A 22890-nucleotide genomic window follows, 5' to 3' on the forward strand; every position below is an offset into this window, starting at 1 on the left:
TTGTTGTCAGCAACACAGCGCACTAGATGCGAAACAGTTGCGACACTTGTAGACTAAGAAAATGGCAATTTTTGATTGAATGTCGGTCTTGATTCCAACCGGATAGACAATATGATTGCTTCCAAGCGAAAACACCGCAAGCCATAGGGCACTGCACTGTTTTGATTTTGTATGGGATTTTGAAGTTTCGTGGCCTTGTTGTTTACAAAATTTCTGTAAGAGTGAAAGAGAAGGAGAGAATTTCATGCAGTGCCCTATTAAAATGTTAAAGCCTAAAGTTGTTCCTTCTTTCCCTTCAAATTCTAGAACATCATTTGAAAGGGCCCCAAGACGTCAGGTGCCTTTTTAATGTTTATACGCCCTTTGCAAATGTTGCTCCAGATTTCTGGATTTTAAAATTACTTAAAATGGTACTCCAAAAACGGTTACCAACATGTTATGCATGTATGTGTGCTCTTTATCGCGAGAAGAGCACACACCCATCCCAAAACTGTAGTGAGTGAGATACATACACAACAAAGTAGTACCCTCTCTCTTGTCGTTGATTCTTCAATGACCGTCCATTCATGCAGTCACGTGCCGCACTGGTGTGCGTGCAATATTTTCTAACCAGCCTGCTCTCGCACACGAAAGCCCCGTCGCCGTCGTCATTCGCCGTGTTCGTTCAACAAACTCCCAAGCTCTCTCTCTCAACGACGGTGTTCTTCGCTCGCTTTCATCGCCAGCACCGCCGCCACAGTCAGCAGTCCAGGCAGATAGACGATCGTCGCGAACGCGAAATTTTTTCTTCCATCTCATCTTGTGAGTGACCGCCATTAAAGCGAGACAAAAGACAAAGTGCTAGTGTTTTTCGTGCGTGGTGCCCCCCAAAGTGAATTGCGAATAAGTGGAAAATAACGGGATTGCAGTCGGACCAAAGTGGGCCCGATTGTTGTTGGCGTGCGGCGGGAATCTTCCACGGCAGAAATAGCTGCCCCTCCGGCTGGTTTTCCAGGTGAAAATGCGCTTCCGAAAGGGCGATGGCGATGGAGCTGGCTGACGCGTTTCGGTTGCCTCCAAGAAATTTTTGGGCATTTGGGTTTCGCGAACTGCGGAAGGATATTTTTAGTGGATTGTGCGATGAAGTTTTGGCAATGGTGGCGGGTGGGTGGTGTCTAGAATTTGAGCCGAGGATACCAAATTTATTTGCAAAAACTGATTTCCGATATCGGTAGCTTGAATTCCATAGAAAATTTTTGATTTCGAAAATGGATTTTATTGAGCGCGAATGTGTGCGTTTTCTAGACAAAACTTTGAAAATGGCTTATCTGGCTAACAGTTTGAAATTCATTTTGGCAGATTTTATGTATTTTCGTAGTGATACTTTTAATCTGAATTGCAGCTGAAATAATTTATTTACTGCATATAAATAGAAGGTTCTTTATTATGCCAAAAATCTAATTTTAATCCAATTTTCTGAGCACTAAAATGCGTTACACGCCATAATAAAAAATCACTCGAGATCGACTTTCCTCTTTTTCTTTCGATTTAAAATGAGAGCAGCAGTTATGATTCTCTCTCGGTTCAGCAGCAATCGCGCTCACACGAACGAAAGGAAACTGCATATGGTTTGGTGTCATCCCTTTCTGCGGCGCTGCTCTCTTCTGTCCGTTGCGAACACGCGGCCTTTGGTGTGCGTGTGCTCTGTTTCGCGAACGAATATTTTTAGAAAAAGAGAGCACGTCTGGCGCTGTGTGCTTGCTGCTCGGCTTGCGGGATTTCATTGAACTACTGGGGTGAACTACTTTTCTCGTCGGGTGGACGGTGGGTTGACATTCTCCAGGATGGTGTGCGGGATGTCCCCTGTAGGAGAAAAGGGGAGAGGAAATCGTATTTCGCTTTTGATGTTTACCCCCGTCTCACGTTTTGAAAATGTTATCCCTTCTCTTTCTCTGTCGCTGTCCCAAGTTGTGCTGTCTCCGATGCGAATGCGAGTCCTGAACGAACGGTATCCGTCTTTCATCTCTTCCCAACGGCACTTTAATCCAGGAGGTTTGAAAGGAAGGGCTGGCTGCGATCAAGTGCATTGTGCGTGCGTGCGATGTTCGCCTGGTGTGGGGTTGTGGGTGGTTGATAATTTTAGCTCCTTTATTTACATTCCGCTCTTCCATTGATGATTTTTGCGGGAGAATTGGGCGTAATGCCTCATTTGTTTTTACTTGTTAAACCATTTTTCGCATCTTCTTGGCGTAACGGACAAAGACCGCTTCCCAGCTAAATGTTCTATCAGCATTCCCACAATTTAACTAAAAGCTTTTTCTTTCAAAGACTATTTTGCATGTGTATATTAGTCCTGTTCGAGGCAAGGTTCGAGGTAGGTTGAACATGCTCGACTTCACTATAGAAGAAATGATGTGGGCCCTTGATCGCAAAGGCGGCCCTTCAATTGGTGCAGACAATATAGGCTACCACATGTTGCAACGACTTACTTGATTGCCTTGGTAGAGTTAACCAATCGTGTCTGGGATAGCAGCAGGTCTTCACAACAGTGGAAACTTGGCACCTGTTCTTCGGATACTCAAGATGGGAAAGCAAGTGGACTGTATTAATTAAAACGAAATTTATTTGCTAGAAAACGAAACACGTCTTAACACGGCGCGTTTGAATTACCTTTTTTAATTTTCCTTCTTCCTACTCTTCTATCTCTTTCCTATCTGTTTCCGCTCGCGCTGAGCCAAATCTCCTCAAACTCTACACAACCAACTCATAACGCATACACCGTAAAAATCAATGATTTACATTTTTCTTTTACACTGAAATATACTCATTCCAAATTCAAATAATCAAACATTGGTTTCTATTTTAGTGTAACATACTCCCCCGGGTGAGGCGAAGGTCTCACTACTCCTTGGATTCCGCTTGATCCGTGCAGTCATCAATTGGAAGGACAGCGATCTGGGTCGTTGGCCGCTTGTAGATGCTGTTGCTCGTGCGGATTGTGACCACACGTACAACCCCGTCCTTACCTGGATGTGTCTCAACTATGCGACCCAGCTTCCATGTTTTAGGTGGCATGTTGTCTTCCTTCATGATAACAAGCAATCCGTTCCGCAGTTTCGTGGGATCCTTGTTCCATTTGCTACGCTTCTGTAGTCCAGTCACGTATTCGTTGGACCACCGCTGCCAAAAATGCTGCATCCGTTTTTGCACCAGCTGGTACCGTGACAAGCTCGACTCCTTCAAGTCACCGTACAACGGTTCTGCAACCGCCGTCAACTCTCGTCCAACCAGAAAGTGTCCAGGACTCAATGCTTCATAGTCGAAAGGATCGTCCGTCAACTGCACCAGAGGTCTTGAGTTCAATATCCCTTCAATTTGGATCAGCAACGTGTTCAACTCCTCGTAGGTCAAGTAGCTTTCGTTCAGGGTCTTGCACAGATGAGACTTCATGCATTTCACATTGGCTTCCCAAATGCCACCTTGGTGCGGGGCCTTGGGCGGATTGAAGCTCCACTTAATTCCCCTCGGCTGGCAAAACTCGTTCACCTTGTCGTTGAGCACTTGAGATTGCAGCAGATCGTAGAGTTCGGAAAGTTCTCGGTCTGCTCCACGAAAATTCGTACCGTTATCGGAGAACAGTTCGGTTGGATTTCCCCGTCTGCCAGCAAATCGATGAAGCGCTGCCAGAAATCCATCGGTCGTCAATGAACTTACCAGTACGAGGTGTATGGATTTGGTCGTCATACATACGAACAGGGACACGTACACCTTCACCTTCGCTTTCATTCGGCCAACCTTGATGAAGAATGGACCAGCGTAATCAATCCCGGTCCTGGCAAAGGGTTGAGCCGCCGTGACTCGACAACTCGGGAGGTCACCCATGTACTGCTGCACATCTCTGGGGTTCGTTCGAAAGCAGATCACACACCTTTTCAAAATCCGATGAATGGTTCGTTTCGCGTTCACTGGCCAGAATTTCTGTCTTACCACTGCGAGGAGTCCATTCAAGCCAACATGAAGATGCTCTCGGTGTAACGCTTCAACTAGCACCTCGGTGAAATGATTGTTCTCCGGCAAAATCATCGGGTGCTTCTGGTCCTTGGGTAGATCCGAGTTTCTTATGCGACCGCCGACTCGCAGCAGTCTTTCATCGTCGTCGTAGATCGGATTCAAGTTGCGCAATTTTCCCTTGACAGATTGCTTCGTTTGGATGCAACCGATTTCGTCCTTGTAGACCACCTGCTGGACAATGGTCACCATCGCCTTCTGTGCTTCGTTGTGGTCCTCGCTGTTCAGCACACCCGTTCTACGCTTCGTCGTGTCTTGCTTCGATCGGCAGTTGTGAATGAAACGAGTCACGTAACCGAAAATACGCTGCAACTTGCGATAGCTGCTGTACTTCAGGATCACGTCGTACGGGTCAAGTTGTTTCTTCAGAGCAGCCGGTACGACAGCCGCCACAATTTGGTGGGAGTAATCTTCGGATTCCACCGGTTCGCTTTCATTCTCTGCTACAACAGGAATTACACTTGGGCCACTCCACCATTCTTCACAACGCATCAGATCTTCTGGGAAGACCCCACGTGACACCAAATCTGCAGGGTTATGTTGTGTCGATATATAGTGCCACATGTTGGAAGCAAAGAGTTTTCTAATTTTCACTACGCGGTTTCGTACGAACACTGGAGTGTTTGTCTTCATTTGTTTCAACCAGTTCAACACTATTTTAGAGTCCGACCAAAGCACCACCTTTGCGGTTGTTAATGCTAAGGTTTCGCGCACTTTTTCCACTTGTTCCGCTAACAACAATGCAGCACACAGCTCCAGCCGCGGGATCGTCATCTCATCAGGTGTGGCGTCCAACTTGATGTCTCGTTGAATCTCCTTCATTGGGGCAACCCGTGACTTGCCACAAATCAATCGCATCTCGGCAACCCCATCACTCTTCACACTTCTCAGGTATATGCAACACCCATACGCCACCTTGGAGGCGTCAGCAAATCCATGCAGTTCGACAGTAACCGCATCATCAACAGTAATCCGCCGGTTGATCCGCAGAGAATTCAAAGACGAAAGCTCAGACCTGAACCGGTTCCACGTTCGTAGTTGCTCCTTCGGAATCGCTTCATCCCATTCCACGTTCTGCTGCCACAGTTGTTGCATCACGAGTTTGGCAATGAGTATGATCGGTGCTAGTAGGCCATGAGGATCGAACAGCTTTGACATGTCCGACAGCACCATTCGCTTCGTGGGTATTTCGGAACCCTCACCGATTGGTTTTACGTGGAACAGGAAATCATCACTAGAGGGATCCCACAGGACACCAAGCGTTTTGATGACTCCGTTGATATCACTGTCCTCGAAGTTCAGCTGCTTCTCCCTGGCGTCAATAGGGATGTCTTCGAGCAATGCTTCATCATTGGCGCACCATTTATGGAGCTGGAATCCACCCCTGGCCAGGAGTGTGATCAAGTTTTTCTGAAGCTGCCTAGCACCGCTCAGGGTATCAGCCCCAGTCATCACGTCATCAACGTAGAAGCACTTCACAACAGCCTCGCTCGCCTCCGGAAAGTCCTCCTGCTCATCTTTTGCCAGTTGAACGATGGACCGTGTCGCCAGGAAAGGCGCGGCTGCTGTACCGTAAGTAACCGTATTCAGCTCCAACTCCTTCACTGTCTGATCCTTATTCTCTCTCCACAGAATCCGTTGGTACTTCCGGTGAGACTCGTGAACCATCACCTGCCGATACATTTTCGGGATGTCAGCGGTGAAGACGTACTTGTGCAAGCGAAATCTCAAAATCACGTTGAAGAGTGAGTCCTGTACTGTTGGACCAATCTCCATCACGTCGTTCAACGACGTGCTGTGATGCTGTGCTGCTCTTCGCCGACGCATCGAACACCACTCTCAGCTTGGTCGTAGAACTGTTCGGCTTTATCACGCAATGGTGTGGCAGATAATGAGCAAAATCGTTCTTCTCACATTCGGCGCTCGTGACCACTCGGCAGTGACCCAACGCTAGGTACTCGTTGATGAACTCAGCGTACGCCTGCTTCAACTCTGGCTGCCTTTCTAGACGGCTCTCAAGTGCAACAAATCGCCGCATCGCTTGCTTCCGGGATTCACCGAGCTCACCAACGTTATCACGGAATGGTAGCATCACCACGTACCGGCCATCCTTGTTTCTGCTGTGAGTCTCCTGGAAGCTCAGCTCACACTTATCGTCGGGATCAGGGGATGTATCACCTCCAAGCTCGTCGATGGTCCAAAACCGCCGCAGTAGTTGACTCAGTTGTTCATTAGTTGCCTCCGATGTGCCAGCTTGACACACCTTTACAGTACCGATCGGCGCAGTATCGGCCACCGGTCCGGAAACGAGCCAACCAAGTTGACTCTCTTGCAATAATGGCAGATTAGGAGACAATTTGATCTTACCTTCTTGCAGCACATCGAAAAATAATTCCGCACCGACAAGCATGTCAATGCGACCAGGTTCGTAGAAGTTCGGGTCGGCCAGCTGTACCGACTCTGGAATCTGCCAGCTCTGCGGGTCGATCTTCGTTGCCGGCAATGCACCGGTCACTCGGGGGACAACCAGATAATCCATCGATGATTCAAAACCGGTTGTTCTGGATACCATTTTAGCACTCACTTTATGCTTCACGATGGTCTTCATCCCGTTTACGCCGTCGATCGGGACATTGGCACTCTCCTTCCGCAATCGCAGTAACTCTGCCATTCTGGTTGACATGAAGTTCGCCATCGCTCCGGAGTCAAGTAGCACACGGCATTTGTGCGCCTCACCGTTGGAATCGTACGCCATCACCACAGCGGTCGCCAAAAGAACTTGCTTCGTCTGCATTGGCACGACTGGAATCGTACACTTCGCCGCGGTCATCGGCTGATTGGAGTTCTCCTGCACTGCCGCAGGTGGCTGCGGGCTCTCAGCTGCTACAGGCTTCTTCTCTTCCGGATGCATCAACGCATGATGTTTCTTCGTACATGATGGGCACGTTTTGCTGTGCTTGCACGCAGCGGTTCGATGCCCTCGCTGCAGACAGCTGAAGCATAATCCCAGCTGCTTCGCCTTCGTGTACCGCTCTTCAACATTCATCCTTTTGAACGCTCCACATGTATCCACCGGATGGGCAGATCCGCACAGGGGGCATCCATCATTCGCCTTCGAAACCGTCACAGTGTGCGTCTTACTAGTGACTGTAGACGGCTGACTTCTTATCGACACGACCTTGTTCTTGACTGTCGTGACGTTCTGCTCACACCTCTCCAAGACGTGAGAGTGTTTACGCAGGAATGCGATCGTATCTTTAAACACTGGTAACTTACCATGCTCAACAGATGCCTCCCAGCTTCGGCGGGTACTCGGATCAAGCTTCGACGCCAGCAACGTGATCACAATAGCTTCGGACATCTTATCCATCTTCAGTTTGTGAAACTCCAAGGATTCCACGCGTTTCGTGCAGTCGTCAATCAACGTTCGCAGTTCTGCTGACGACTCCTTGGCCATCGGTTTCATGTTCAGCAACCTCGTGACGTGGCCGTGAATCACCATCGGGAGGTTCTCATAGCGTTCTACCAGAATCCTCCAGGCGCCATCGTAGTTGTTGTCGTTGAGTGTCTGTTCATCAATTGCTCCTTTCGCCTCTCCGACTAACGCCTTATCCAAATAATGGAGCTTCGTTGCTGGAGAATCCTGTGTGCACCGGTCCACAATATCACAGAATCGAGCCTTGAATTTGTGCCAGTGCTCATACCGGCCGTCAAACGTCGGTAACGGTGTTTGCTGCAACAGCAGGGACGGCGGCATGCGGTACGGCACAATGCTTTCCTGCACGCCACTATTCCCGCCACGCTCACCCACTGCTACAGCAGAAAACTTCATAGCGAGAAGCTGCTTCTCACGATCCAGAGCTGCTTCCTCCGCTATCGCCTTTTCGATGTCCACGTAGTGCTGGATCATTTCGCTCAACGCGATCCGAACGAACTCGTAAAGCTCTTCGAACTCAATAAACTTCGGTTCGAATTCTTCTCTCCTTAGAGGGTCGGCAAGGTAGATACGGTTCTGGAAATTGTTGTACTCCTCATAGGCAGCATCGACAGTCTTCATGTAGAGCTTCAAGCCGTGGTGGGTGAACTTTTCGGGATCCTGATCAGCATTCAAAATGGCCGACCTGATCCGCTCCACTTTCGACCGAGCCGCACTGCAACACTGCTCCAATGCTTGCACACTTTCCGCCATCTTCTTTTCTTTCAGGCGATTTTCAGCTTCGTCCTTTTGCTCACGCACACTACGAATCACACTCAAATCGCCGGTCGGAGTTAAAAATGGCGACGACGGAAACAACACTTTCTTCAGTTTACCAGACCGCAAATACATCACCCAAAATGGTTCTTCTTGTTCTTTTTCTTCTTTGAGGTTTGACCTCCACTGTTTTTCGGTTCTGATTTCCGGCTAGCAACAGCAGTTGTCCGGAACTCGCAAGTTCCCGGATTCTTCCATCTGCCGCTCAACCGATCACTTTCACTTTCCGTAAACCGCAGTGTCCGGAACTATCCGATGCAACGCGTGCAACCGGATTCACTTCGCGATTTCCGACCGTCGCAACAACCGAAACTCGCGTCGATTCTTTCTCGTTCCGCGCACGAACCGAGAATCTAAAATGCTTCCATCCACTAATCCGACATCCGGCACGATCGGACCAAAATGTTCTTCGGATACTCAAGATGGGAAAGCAAGTGGACTGTATTAATTAAAACGAAATTTATTTGCTAGAAAACGAAACACGTCTTAACACGGCGCGTTTGAATTACCTTTTTTAATTTTCCTTCTTCCTACTCTTCTATCTCTTTCCTATCTGTTTCCGCTCGCGCTGAGCCAAATCTCCTCAAACTCTACACAACCAACTCATAACGCATACACCGTAAAAATCAATGATTTACATTTTTCTTTTACACTGAAATATACTCATTCCAAATTCAAATAATCAAACATTTGTTTCTATTTTAGTGTAACAGCACCGTTATACCAATCCCAAAACCAGACTCGGTTCAAATCCTAGCTGATGGATACAGACAGGGTGGCCACAGACTCGGGAAATTCGGGAAATGCGGGAAAAAGTCGGGAATTGAAATTGATCGGGAAATATGCGGGAATAAGTCGGGAATTTTGTTTATGATCGGGAATTTTTAAAATGATGTGTGACGCATCCAGAATTTAAACTCAAACCTAGATTGAGCACTTGACTTCAAATCTAGATTCTGACACAGTTTCAAAAGCCTCACGCCGTAATTTCATCCAAATGATGCTGATGAGCATTGGTTTCTGAATTACGAGTTATTTCTTGTTTGATAGAGATTATCTGGGTGACAGGTTTTCAATGTCGTGATGGTCTAGTCAACGATTATATCATAGACTTAATACTATTGTGTGCCAAAAGAAGTCCAGGATATTTTCTTTACGCAAAGATCCTGGATTGACCAGGAATCGAACCCGCAACCCTCAGCATGGTTTTGATGGATATTATAATTGTTCATCATTTTTATACATTTCTTACATCTGAACCCAGCAACAGCATATTCATGTATTTCTTGTTTCGTTATGGCGCTATGGTTAGTTTCCAAGGTCTATACAAAAGGATAGGACAAGTATTAAATGCTCAAGTATATAATGCTGGAAATCACTTGAGTAGTTCGAATGGTGCATTTTATGTTATATTTTAGCTTGTAAATATGACCCTGATTGTATATGACCAATTCTAATGCTCAAGCCATTTTGGGTAACGATTAACTACAAGCCATGCAAACCGTCCCATAACTTGGGGATGATGAGTTTACCTGGCTGCGTTGTAAGACATAGTTGATGGACGCTCCTGTTTGGCGATATGAAAGAAGAAAAGAGAGAGATAACGTAGAAGACACCCAAACCCTTGAAGCACTGAAAAACAGCCAAAATTTCTTGAATCAAGACATTCAAGAAATCTCGGATACTTTTTCAAAACGACGTATAATACACGCAAATCCTATGTTGATACGTCGTTTTGAATAAGTATCCGAGAAATGTCTCCATTTTACTCGGTCCATGGCTGTGTGTCTCCTGTTCCGTACTCTGTGAAGGGTCCGCAAATCGTCCTCGACTTGATCGGCCCACCTAGCTCGCTGCGCATCACGTCTTCTTGTACCGGTCGGATGACTCTCGAGAACCTAAAATGTCGGGTTGCTATCCAACATCCTGATTACGTGACCCGTCCACCGCTCGCGGTGTGAAAGATGGTTGGTTCTCTCGGCAGCTGATGCAGTTCGTGGTTCATTCGCCTTCTCCAAGTCCCGTCTTCCATCTGGACTCCGTCGTAGGTGGTACGCGGCACCTTCCGTTCGAAAACTCCAAGGGCGCGTTGGTCCTCTGCACGTAGGGTCAATGCTTCGTGCCACTAGAGGACTACCGGTCTAATCAGCGTTTTGTAGATAATTAACTTCGTGTGATAACGAACTTTGTTCGATCGTAGAGTTCTGTGGAGTCCAAAGTAAGCTCGATTTCCTGCCACAATGTGTCTCTGAATTTCTCTGCTGGTGTCGTCGGCGGTCACCAGCGAGCCCAAGTACAATGAATTCTTCAACCGCTTCGATTGCATCACCGTCGATAGAAACCCTCATGTACTTTGTCTTCGGCGCATTTATGACTAGTCCGATTCGCTTGGCCTCACTCTTTAGTCGGATGTACGTTTCCGCCATCGTCTCAAATTTACGAGCTATAATATCAATATCATCAGTGAAACCAAGCAGCTGAATAGACTTCATGAAAATCGTTCCACTCGTGTTTATCCCCGCTTTCCTTATTACATCCTCTAAAGCAATGTTGAACAGCAAGCACGAAAGACCATCACCTTGCCGTAACCCTCTGCGAGATTCGAAGGGACTCGAGAGTGTTCCTGATTCTCGAACTACGCATTTCACTCGATCCATCGTCGCCTTGATTAATCGTATCATTTTATACGGGAATCCGTATTCGTGCATAATCTGCCATGCCATAGCTGTTCTCGATCGATTGTATCATACGCCGATTTGAAAACGATGAACAAGTGATGTGTGGGCACGTTGTATTCGCTGCATTTTTGCAACACCTGGCGGATGACGAACATCTGGTCCGTTGTAGCGCGTTCACCCGTGCATCCAGCCTGATATTGCCCTACGAACTCTCTTGCAATCGGTGATAGACGGCGGCATACAATTTAAGAGAGTATTTTGTAGGCAGCGCTTAGTAGTGTGATCGCGCGATAGTTCCCGCACTCCAACTTGTCAGATCTACTAATTACAAAAGAATCAGTAAGTTTTTATTAATTTGTTATCTCTTCGCAGCGTTATTTCTTCGGCTGACCAGGTACCAAAAAAGCTATCAAAATTGAGGCGACGGGGGCCTTCACCGGGCCGATCATGTTCACCACCAACAACATCCAGGCCGCCACGCCCGTCGGTATACAGTACCAAACGACGACGGCGTCGGCGGCCGATGTGAACAAACAGATCAAGATCGATGCCCAGAAAGCGACCCAGCAAACACCGGAGTTTAGCACCTTCTATGCCAACGTCAATATGATCCAGAAGCTGACGCCCACCTCGCAGGCTCTCAGCACTGTGAATTTGGCCCAGTTGGCGGACGAAACCAAAACGGTGCAGTATCTGCAGCCGTTCAGCTACGTGAACTGTGCCATCGGCAACCAGATGCAGATTCCCAACGGGGTCACTGGCATAACGGTCGACGGACGACAGCTGGTTGTCAACAAACCGATTACGGTAAGTTGTAGAATTGCTGATTAATACCAGACATGTTATTTACCCTTCGATTGTAGTCCTTTCAGAACACCATCTCCAACATCAGCTTCAAATGCGACGTCTGTGGTTTGATGTTCAACCATCTGACTCTACTGAACCATCACAAGCGAACCCACAACCAAGATGGGGAACCCACGTCGGATGCCATCACCGTAGTAACGCAACCGCAGAGTCTCGTACAAGCGCAGAACATCATCTCGGAAACCGGTCAAAACCTGGGCCAAATACAGATTGTGGCAACGGAAGCGCTAGAACCAGCGACGCATCAAGTCACCCAGGTGACCCAACAGCAGCTGGAACAGCAAGTTGCCCAACAGCAAGCTCAACAACAACATCAACAGCAGCAGCAGCAACAACAACAACAGCAGCAGCAACAACAACAGCAGCAACAACAACAACAGCAGCAGCAACATCAGCAAATAGTTCACGTCACCCATGTGAAAACGGAGAAGATACAGAAATGCATCACCTGCGGAGGACCCATCCAGAACAATCCGAAGCGCAAGGGACCCAAATTGATACGGTGTGAGACCTGCATCAGCAACGACAATGCCCACAATGTGGGAAGGCGTAAGTTAAAATTTCTGAATTCAACAATGGATTTTCATAAGGGCCTAACTGACTTGATCGATTTCTCTTCATCGACTCTCTCTTTCGCTAATAACTTGATCAAAACAAACAAAATCATTATTCTTTTTTGTTTCTATAGCAGCATGTAGTCGTCTTCTTCGCATATCAACCAAAAAATCTTTGGAAAACTCAATACACATTCTGTGATAACACAAAGAGAGGATCGATGAAGAGAACTCGAAAATGTCAGTTAGGCCATGAAAAATCAGTGTCGAATTACGTAGTCTAATGCAATACGTCAACCATTTGTGGTATGGTTCATATTATTCATATTATATAGTAACATTATTCAGGAAATGGTCGAAATGTACCGGAATGGTATTCATATTGTGGAATCTCCAGTTTAAATTTTAACCATTCATTGAATGATAACTTTTAGTAAGGAATTAAGAATTCGTTATCATTATTATTCGTTGAATCATTATCATTAAACTAACTGTATCATGAATAGTTTATACTACTTTTGCTCACTGTTACATCCTGGAGTTTTGGGTGGCCGAGACACATTGCAGTATAATGAAACTCCAGGTGTAAACGGAAAACATATTAAAATGTACTTTATTAAACGTAAAAGCTACATTATATAGACGCGACACGTTAACACAATGACGGTTACAAAACTTCTAAATCTAATGTCTGCCTTTGTGCATCAACCGATCGCATATTGAAATGCTATCGGCGAGCAAGCAGAACGGCGAGAGTTAAGAGATGTCCAGTGGTTCTCAACATCTCCCCCGCTGAATCGTTGACGGTGTTTCCATTGCAGCGGTCTTCGGACGTTGGAAGAGCGATGATGGTGGACAGTGTTGATGCTGTGGCCGGTGATCGTGTTATCGAGGGTTGTGGTGCACACACGCAATTTGACTTTGAATCCACCATGGTTAATCAACCACACGAAGACATCACTGGAAACCGATGCACCTTCATTCGTTGAGTCCATGCGATGCCCATTCCGATCCAAAAGGTGTTGAATGAATTTTGGATTAATTTGGTGAAAGCTAATGGTAGATTCAACTGTAGAGGCATCAAACTCGAGGACGATGCATTTGGTGTTGATCGGTTGACGCTGATCGAAAATAATATCTGCTTCCTGACGTGATCCGACGTTGAATGAATTGAACACCTCTGCTGCTGATGGGCTCTGCAAAACGCATTCAAATTCGTTTTCACTGCTGCCGCCGGGTGTAGGTAGGGTATCGTGCCACTTGGGCGGTGGCTTCTATATTCGTCTGTTTTCCACTATAACTCAGTCAATCTTGAACCAATTGACTTGAAATGTTGTACACATGTAGATACTATACCTATTTCACCACATTCCAAAAGTTGTGTCAATTGGTTTAAATTTGACTGTGTTATAGTGGAAAACAGACGAATATAGAAGCCACCGCCCAAGTGGCGCGATTCCCTACGGCATTAGAAATTTTCGATCCTTCTTTTTGCTGCTGCTGATGCTGTTGAGCACAATAAACCGTCGTCGCCGTCGTCGGCGCGGAAACAATCAGCTGGTCCATTGAAGGCTGTTGTTCACATACAACCGTTGCGCCGATAGTGTGTTGGACTGATTCTTGATGTGGTGATGAATCTTGCACTAATTCGACGGTCGAGATGGACGGTTGGGAATTGTGTGGTTGTTGCCGGGTACTCCAATACAGCGAAAACAAATGGAATTGCTGATTTATTGATTCCATGGTATGTTGATACTGAAGCTGCAGCAGTTGTTGCATACTTTCAAAGTACCTTTCACTGGCTTCTCGTATCTGCTGGAGGGACTGCTCCGACTGTTTCTGACCGGGTAGAAACTGGACAATCGAAAGTGGCAGTGGTGTTTGTTGTACCACTGCTGGCTGCACATGACACAATGGCGGACTGCTGAATGGCCCATTGAATCCAGCCGCCAGTTGATAGTGATGGTGGTGCTGATGAGGTTGAATGTTCGCGGGTTGACATGACGAAGAAGACGGGATTGATGATGATGCGTGTTGGTTCTTGTGTGCTGATTCAAGAACCGGCGGATGTAGTCGCTGATCCGCTTGATGCTGATGCGGATCGTGACCAGCCAATGACGCTGGATGCTGGAGCTGAACTTGATCGCTCCACACGAAGTTCATTGTGCCGTCCATCTTCTCCTCCGCGGTAAAACAAACGCGTCGCAATTCCTCACTGCACGCACGGGTTTCTCGTCGCCACTGTTACATCCTGGAGTTCGGGGTGGCCGAGACACATGGTAGTGGAATGAAACTCCAGGTGTAAACGGAAAACATATTAAAATGTACTTTATTAAACGTAAAAGCTACATTATATAGACGCGACACGTTAACACAATGACGGTTACAAAACTTCTAAATCTAATGTCTGCCTTTGTGCATCAACCGATCGCATATTGAAATGCTATCGGCGAGCAAGCAGAGCGGCGAGAGTTAAGAGATGTCCAGTGGTTCTCAACACTCACCAAATAGGAATTTTGATCAGGACACCAAACAATTATTCAGTATGTCGTTGACATTTTAGAAATTTACAGAACCATATGATTATGATATCCTGTATCATATTGTGAACCCCGTTCTATTATGTAACATTAAATTTTCTTTTCACAACAGCTACGCAAATCTTCGTGGCACCGGACGGTGACATCAAGTTCGAAATAGGAGAAATCCCGGTCAGCAGTAACAGCAATTCGCCGATCGAAACCCTGATGCCGACGCAGATTACCACCATCAAAACCGAGCACCAGATTTCTCCGGTGGGACAAATGACGACGACGGTGGCAGCCCCGGCTCCGGCACCGGCGGTCCATCCGGTCAAGAAGCGCAACCTCGCCACGGTGACCAAGTGCACCAAGTGCAACGGGTCCGGTGTGATCATAGTCGGGGGCAACCCGAAGCAAAAGCATCTGCACCAGGGTAGTGTCAGCACCACCACCGCCGCTACAACCACCAATATAACGGTGCAGCAACCGCAGACGTGAGTGTTGGTTTTCAAAACTTTTCAAAAAACTTTCTTGAAATTCTTATAAATTCTATAACTACAGGCAAGAGAAACCATTCACGTGCAACACCTGCGGAGGACGGTTTTCGCGATATTCCAGTTTATGGTCGCACAAGAAGCTCCACTCCGGCGAAAAGAACTACAAGTGTAACGTATGCGGGATAGCGTTCGCCAAGGCAGTCTACTTGAAGAACCACACTCGAATCCACACCGGAGAAAAGCCGTACAAGTAAGTTGGTTGTTGACAAGGTTGCACATGTAGTCAAATCTAATAACTTCGAATAACTTTCTAATAGGTGCGGGACATGTGGCATGCAGTTCTCGCAATCTCCGCATTTGAAAAATCACGAAAGGACCCACAGCGGTGAAAAACCCTACGTTTGTGAGGTAAGTTTTTATTCGTGGGAGTTCTGTCTGTTTGCACCGTGTAAATCCCACAAAAGCCACTGATCGATAGAACCAGGATTGAAAACAGAACAATACATAGTCAGTCGGGTGCCTGAAACTTTTGCCGAACTATCAACCAAGCCGATCTGTTTCAGGCCGTACGGCAAAAAGTTCACGAATTCGATGTATGATTAAGAGTTTTTTTTCTCGCTCAATCAAGCGCAGAGGACTGCCGCGTGATTCACCGAACAGACGTTTTGGTAAGAATATGTAAAATACGCGTCCCGAGGACCGTCTGGATGGCCTTCCTAAATGCAAAACAGGAGACGTGTCTCGAAGACTGTCGTATTGGTAATGTTCGATTCTTAGAATCGAAAGATGCGCCTTGAAGGCCGTCAAGGAATGAAAAATAGGGACGCGCCGAGAATTGAAAAGAGGGGCGCGTCTTGAAGGCCGTCAAAACTGGAATAGAAGACGCGCCTCGAAGGCCGTCGAGAAGGAAAACGGGGACGCGCCTCGATGGCTGTTGAGAAATCGAAAAGAAGGGCGCGCCTCGAAGACCGTCGAAAAATCGAAAAAAAGGCGTGCTTTGCCGGCCGTCAAGAATGGAAAAGAGGGCCGCTCCTCGAAGGCCGTCAAGAGTGGAAAAGAGAAACGCGCCTCGAAGGCCGTCGAGAAGGAAAACATGGACGCTCCTCGGAAGCCGTCGAGAAATCGAAAAAAGGGGCGCGCCTTGAAGGTCGTCCAAAGTCGAAAAGAGGGGCGCGCCTTGAAGCCCGTCAAGAGTGGAAAAGAGAAACGCGCCTCGAAGGCCGTCGAGAAGGAAAACATGGACGCTCCTCGGAAGCCGTCGAGAAATCGAAAAAAGGGGCGCGCCTTGAAGGTCGTCAAAAGTCGAAAAGAGGGGCGCGCCTTGAAGCCCGTAAAGAATGGAAAAGCGGAACGCGCCTCGAAGGCCGTCAAGAAGGAAAACAGGGACGCGCCTCGAAGGCCGTCGAGAAATCGAAAAAAGGGACGCACCTCGAATGCCGTCGAGAAATCGTAAAAAGGGGCGCGCCTTGAAGGCCGTCAAGAATGGAAAGGCCGTTAAAAATGAAATAGAGAGACGCGCTGCAAGGGCCGTCAAAAAGGAGAACAGGGACGCGCCTCAAAGGCCGTCGAGAAATCGAAGAGTGGGGCGCGCCTTGAAGGCCCTCAAGAATGGAAAAGAGGGACGTGCATCGAAGACCGTCAAAAATAGAAAAGAAGAATGCGCCTCGAAGGCCGTCGAGAAATCGAAAAAAGGGGCGCGCCTTGAAGGCCGTCAAGAATGGAAAAGAAGGGCGCGCCTCAAAGACCATCGAGAAATCGAAAAAAGGGACGCGCCTCGAAGGTCGTCGAGAAATCGAAAGAGGGGCGTGCCTTGAAGGCCATCGAAAAATCGAAGAAAGGGACGCACCTGGAAGGCCGTCGAGAAATCGAAAAGAGTTGCGCGCCTTGAGGGCCGTTGGGGATGGAAAGGAGAGATATGTTTCGAAGACCATCGTATTGATGTCTGTTTAATTTGCGGAGCTAAAAGATGCGCCTTGAGGCCATCGCATTTCAATGTGTGGATTTTTGAGGAATTGAGGAATTGAGAAAAGACGTGTCTTGAAGACCGTTGAATTGATTTATTCTTCGGCATCGAAAAAAAAGCACTCATCCCGAGGATCGGCCGGGTGGTATGATTTTTCCAAATGCGTGAAAAATCAACGTTTCCCGGGTTCAATCGAATTGCGAAAGGCGAGCCTTTCGATAAGAATATTAGCGTAGAAACTAAGGACGCGTCTCGAAGAACGTCGTATTTTAATGAACCGGAAGTCACGCCTCGAAGATCGTTATAATCACATGTGTTTGTATCGTGCCTCGAAGGCCCCGCTGTTTTGATCTGAATTCATTTGGAAGGATGACCGTTAAATCAGGAAAAATCTGATCAATTGCTAGACATTCCTTAAAATTTAGCCCATATCAAGGATGTCCGTGCTCAATTTACAAGACCGAGTGGTCAAGCTGAAAGCATTTTTGGTTTTTCAGGAATAAGCTTCTTGCAATACTGCAGTGTGTTGGTTCGCTGCGCTGGGCGATTCTCGCCAAGAACCAGCAGCCAAATGCTCACGGCAACCTAGCGAATACTATCATACCCAAGTAACAATCAGAATGCCTTGAAGGTTTATTCACGTTTTATCCTGGTTTTATACGAGCATGTCAAAAAGCTAGTTGTTCTAAATTAGTTTTATGTGGTAGTTTTTTACTTTGAACCTTTGGCGTTCCATAAAACTATCATATAACTTCTGCTATAAACATCTTCAATTAAAGACTTGCAAGTAGACATGAATTGGTTTTATCACTTATTATATACCATTTCAATAAAACTTGCATTTGCGGTTGTTGTCAGAGAGATTTTTTTTGTAAACAAATACACAAAACTGTGAGGCAATGCATAAAACCTACAAAAGATTTCGTGGCCGTAACATAAACCAAAAAAATGCTGTGATAAAATCGCTAGTTCTATCATGAGCTCAGTTATGACTACCTCAGGAGGGTTAGTCCTATTGGAGGAATCATCAGGAACACAGAGTTTTATCAGAAAAATATGTCGGCTAGCCGGGATAATCCATGTAAATACAGAAAAATTATTACTCAATTTTATGATTTCACGTACAGGTTAAGATCAAATTAAACCATACAACACGTTTCCATCATTTTATTTTGTCAGAAAAATTACATAATGTCTTTTATGCAATTCAGTATCATAATTTCTATTTTATAAAACTCGTTTCGGTATCATAATGGTCAATTTTTCCGAACTGGTTCATTATGCAACTGAAATGAGTTGCAAAATGAAAAATAATTGTATAATGTTCATAATGCAACTCATTTGAGTTGCATTATGAACATTATGCAACTCAAATGAGTTGCATTATGAAAAAATCATTGCATAAAATTTTGTATGTAACTCGTTGCAAAACTCGATATTTTCAGCACTCTTCGTATTTATCCAACTCGGCAAGCCTCGTTGGATAAATGTACGACTCGTGCTGAAAAAATCAACTTTTTGCAACTCGTCACATAAATAACTATTAAACTCCGCTGTGTTGAAAAAACCTTTTTTGCACCCAATTCCACCGAGTAAATTAAGTGCATTTAACTTCCAAATTATGCATAGTTTGTGTGGCGCAGTTAGTTTTTGTCATTATCACAGTCACATTCATCACAAATTTTCCGTGGCATGTCTCCTGACACGTATTAAATAGGAAAACAAATGTGAATTCCATATCTGCATCTTTCCAATTGATGGCTGGACAAACAACCAAGCATAATTTATTCTGACGATCGAACATTGAGAGTGAAAAATAATCAAAACAATCATTTGACAAGTCAGAAGATGGTTTTATTTAGAAGATTGATAAAACTATGATACAACCCGAAATTCTAAGCCGGTTTGCATACGAAGTCCTGTAGACCCTAATAAGACTGGGCCAACTAGCCAGAACGTGGGCTTATTGAGGCATACAAGAACTCGAGAGCATTTTCAAGTCGGCATCAATGGTTTTATGTTTAGGATTTATGAATCGCTAAAAAAATTTGATAAAATTGAAATTGTTACTTGGGTATCTATCATTTCATTATCCACTTCAAACTCTACTCCCTTACACTCTGAGTGAAAAATGATCGATAAAGCCATACAAATGATTAACTTGAATTTAAATACGGTCAATAAATCAGTAAAATGATGTGAAGTTTTCCAATAACGTAATGATTTGGCTGGAGTTTTTTTGTTTCGATTTTTACTGGCTGTGCAAATACGAATAAAGTCACAGCTAATTGTTGTGAGTCAGTCCTGGAAGAAATACTTTTGTGTTGGACTTTATTGGTTTAGCTCCGCTGTTATTACAAAAAAAACATCAATAACAAAAAGTAATACTGGAAGATATGAAAGCAATCCTATACGCTTCAATTTCTTCGTCGCAGGTCTGTGATAAAGGATTTGCTCGCCACGCTACCCTCTGGAACCACCGGCGTATCCACACTGGCGAAAAACCCTACAAGTGCAACCGATGTCAATCCGCGTTCAGCCAGGCTGCCCATTTGAAAAATCACGAAAAGGTAATTGCTTCACGAAATACCTCTCGAATCAATTAGTCAATTATCCTTGAACTCCTGTTTCGTATCATTTCCAGGTGCACTCTGGTTTGAAACCCTTCAAGTGCGACATCTGTTCGGCAGCGTTCGCCGATCGGTTTGCCCTGAAGCGACATCGAGGAATTCACGAAAAATATGGTAATTTTTAACTTGAGTCACCAACATGTCATTTTTGATTAGTATAACATTCGCGTGTAAATTTTCGTTTCTCGCAGGTCAAACCGCTCCCCTCCATCAAACCCAGGTAGTACAGAAAGAGGAAATCATCGAAATGGATGAACAATCGCGAGAAGTAATCATCGGATCGATGTAAATGCAGGCATTCGGATGATCCTACAGCGCCCCGCCCCCTCCCTTACATGGCAATGATTGTGATCGAAATTCGGAGGCAGTTATCAAGAGGCAAGGAGACGGTATTTGGTACCGGTTTGATTTGCTTTTTCCCTAGTTTTTGCTAGAATCCACGAGGAATATGTTAGGTTCCGATCGCTTTTTGGCGACATCGGTGTATGAATTGAAAATAATTTCGAAAAGCCATAGTGAATCCTGTTTTTCGAAAACGAATACCTAATTATTATTTTTATAATGCCATAGAGTTAGTGTTTCATTTTTAGCGAAAGATGTAATTTCAAGAAGAATGAAGTTCGAAAAATATATCAATGTAATTTTAACGGTAAAAACAAAAGCTAGAATGTCGTAGTATTTATTAATTTTAACGGCGTTTCAAGACGCTATAAAATTGTGTAAAAATGAAAAGCAGAATAAAATCGAAGTAATCTTTAGATTTGTAAATGGAAAAATACGTATAGATCTTTTACTGAAGTAAGCAAATTTTGTAAATAGATGTCCTTATTAGGTGTCCGAGAATCCGGAAAAATGATCACGATGGTGCGTTTGAACACATCCCTGTATACCGTCATTTTTCTTGTGTCATGCAATTTTTAACTAGCCTATTTTTTGAATTTAATTAGAATTACTACTACTTTGTGTTTTCATTTACGTCTCAGTAGAAAGGTTATCTTCAACCGTACAAATTAGGCATGGAAAAGTTAATTTAATTTCAACTAGAGTTGTTCAAGTGTAAATACGTGATGTAAACGAAGAAGATACGTTCGTTTGTTCTGTTGTTTAAGAAGTGTATAAATGGCAATAAGTTTCCGTAATAAAGTTCAAAATGTATTGCAAAGATGAAAATCTTGTTGTGTTGTGTTGAAATTGTTGAACAATGCCCTTGCAGCTGATAATATCACCTAAGATAAGAGGACTGTTATGTGCTCTATTGCTCTACTCTAAATTTGATGAACAGCTTCAAGTCAGACAGAACCGAACTGAAGGTCAGTTCTAAGATCTACGTACAAAAACGGCCACGGTGAGCTCGGTGTGAAGAAAGACACAGTTTCAACGATCCTGCTTCTTTGACAAGATCACAGAAATGCAAAATGTGCGTTTAAGTTCGACACTTCGGTCGTTGCTGTCTAACAACACGGAAGAAGCTCTACGAGTTTTCATCGTCATTGCGAATTTCGCCGCTTGTTCGCGAAATAGACAGTACCGGCGAGAGCTCAGCAGAAGTACCAACGGATGAAATCTTCGATCTATTCCATTTCGGTTCTGGTAAGTGATTCGTTAGTGTGCAAGTAGTAGGTCACACCGTTAAATTCGTAGATGATACCGGAGCTGACTAGGACGTGTTTATTGAAAACGACTGGATTATACTGAAACAAGCATGATTTGAAGCATACAAAGTTCGAATGGTAAGTCAGAAGACGTTCGACGCATATAATTCCAGTACTCCCCTTGAAGTTCTGGATTAGATCGAGAAAGAGCTTATTCGCGGAAACAAATAAACTAATATACAACATTGTACGTGATCGCCAAAGGCATGTGCTGAGCTCACTGCTGCTATAATAATACTGGGCATCATCAAGATTCTACAGCGAATCGAAAATCGTACGTCTTCGTATGTTTTAGGTAAGCAATGATTTTAAATCTTTTCCCATGCATTTCTTTATGAATATCTACGGATTCATAAAGTCCTTTAAAGGTTTTGTCATGAAGTCCTTCAAGGATGACCCTTATTGAATTTTTCCAAGGATTCCCTTAGAGATTTCTCCAAGGAGGAATCTTGCAAGAGTTCTTTATGGAAAAATATCTTTGATAGATTTCCGAGATCATGCATGGAACCATAGATGAACGAATCATTGGGAGATGTACTTAAGGGTATCTTGGAGAAATTCCTGAAGAAATGCTTGCAGAAGTTTTTGGACGAATTTGTAGAAAGATCTTTGAAGAATCTTCTAGAAAAAAAATAAGATTTATTCCGGGAAGAATCATTGGGTGAATTCTGGAGTTATCTTTGATGATATTCCTGAAAAATTACTTTAAAAAAGAACTTTGGCGCAGTCCCTAAGTCCCTCCCCCTCCTCTCTTGTAGACTTTTGTTCATACAAAATTTTCGAAATTTGTAAGGAGTGTAGACTTTGGCCAGACCTCCCCGCCGCCTAAGAGTCTACGTAGTTTATGGACAGGTCCTTTTGGCTTTTGAGATATTGCAAGATGTTAAAAAATCTTAAAGGATTCCTCTGGGTAATCGCTGAAGGGATCATATGGGGAAGTCCCAAAGGATTCGTTTCTGGGAATTTTTAGGAAATTCTTTATGGAATTCTTGGGACTATTACTGAAGGAATTTCTTTTGAACAACTATTGAAGGAATTTGTGAAGAAGTCCTTTAAGTAACTCCTGAAACGCAAATTTATCCAAGAAAGAGTATTAGGATAAGTTTCTCATAGAACACTTGGAAAAAAAAAATTGATGAAATCGTTAGACAAAATTCTTACCGGTTTCGTGAAGGAAATCCAAAAGAATCCTTGCTGTTATCGCTAAAGAAATCTTTGAAGGTATCAA

At 44.8% G+C, this 22890-nt stretch overlaps 3 protein-coding genes across 3 annotated transcripts; 1 reads left to right on the plus strand and 2 right to left on the minus strand.

The window, feature by feature from the left end:
* Positions 1-684: 684 nt before the first annotated feature.
* Positions 685-21201, plus strand: LOC115268763 (zinc finger protein 665). Its single transcript, XM_029876924.2, has 9 exons — positions 685-994; positions 11350-11784; positions 11841-12393; positions 15051-15414; positions 15482-15667; positions 15735-15825; positions 19816-19950; positions 20025-20124; positions 20202-21201. The coding sequence occupies exons 2-9, from the start codon at positions 11425-11427 to the stop codon at positions 20297-20299; spliced, it is 1887 nt and encodes a 628-aa protein (XP_029732784.2). The 5' UTR covers positions 685-994; positions 11350-11424; the 3' UTR covers positions 20300-21201.
* On the minus strand, positions 2881-5730 carry LOC134286113 (uncharacterized). Its single transcript, XM_062847687.1, has one exon. It carries the CDS (start codon positions 5728-5730, stop codon positions 2881-2883), a length of 2850 nt encoding a protein of 949 aa, XP_062703671.1.
* LOC134286114 (uncharacterized) lies at positions 5741-8374 on the minus strand. The gene has a single exon (XM_062847688.1). The coding sequence runs from the start codon at positions 8372-8374 to the stop codon at positions 5741-5743; it is 2634 nt and encodes an 877-aa protein (XP_062703672.1).
* Positions 21202-22890: the final 1689 nt, after the last annotated feature.

The sequence above is a fragment of the Aedes albopictus genome, chromosome 2 (assembly GCF_035046485.1).
Source record: "Aedes albopictus strain Foshan chromosome 2, AalbF5, whole genome shotgun sequence".
NCBI lineage: Eukaryota > Metazoa > Arthropoda > Insecta > Diptera > Culicidae > Aedes > Aedes albopictus.

What these genes read in the sequence shown, in the direction of transcription:
- LOC134286113 (XM_062847687.1), bottom strand. Translation starts at nt 5,730, where the DNA reads ATGTATCGGCAGGTGATGGTTCACGAGTCTCACCGGAAGTACCAACGG.
- LOC134286114 (XM_062847688.1), bottom strand. Translation starts at nt 8,374, where the DNA reads ATGTATTTGCGGTCTGGTAAACTGAAGAAAGTGTTGTTTCCGTCGTCG.
- LOC115268763 (XM_029876924.2), top strand. Translation starts at nt 11,425, where the DNA reads ATGTTCACCACCAACAACATCCAGGCCGCCACGCCCGTCGGTATACAG. An exon ending in ACCGGAGAAAAGCCGTACAA is followed by an intron (nt 15,668 to 15,734) that starts GTAAGTTGGTTG and finishes ACTTTCTAATAG; the next exon opens with GTGCGGGACATGTGGCATGC. An exon ending in AGGAATTCACGAAAAATATG is followed by an intron (nt 20,125 to 20,201) that starts GTAATTTTTAAC and finishes CGTTTCTCGCAG; the next exon opens with GTCAAACCGCTCCCCTCCAT.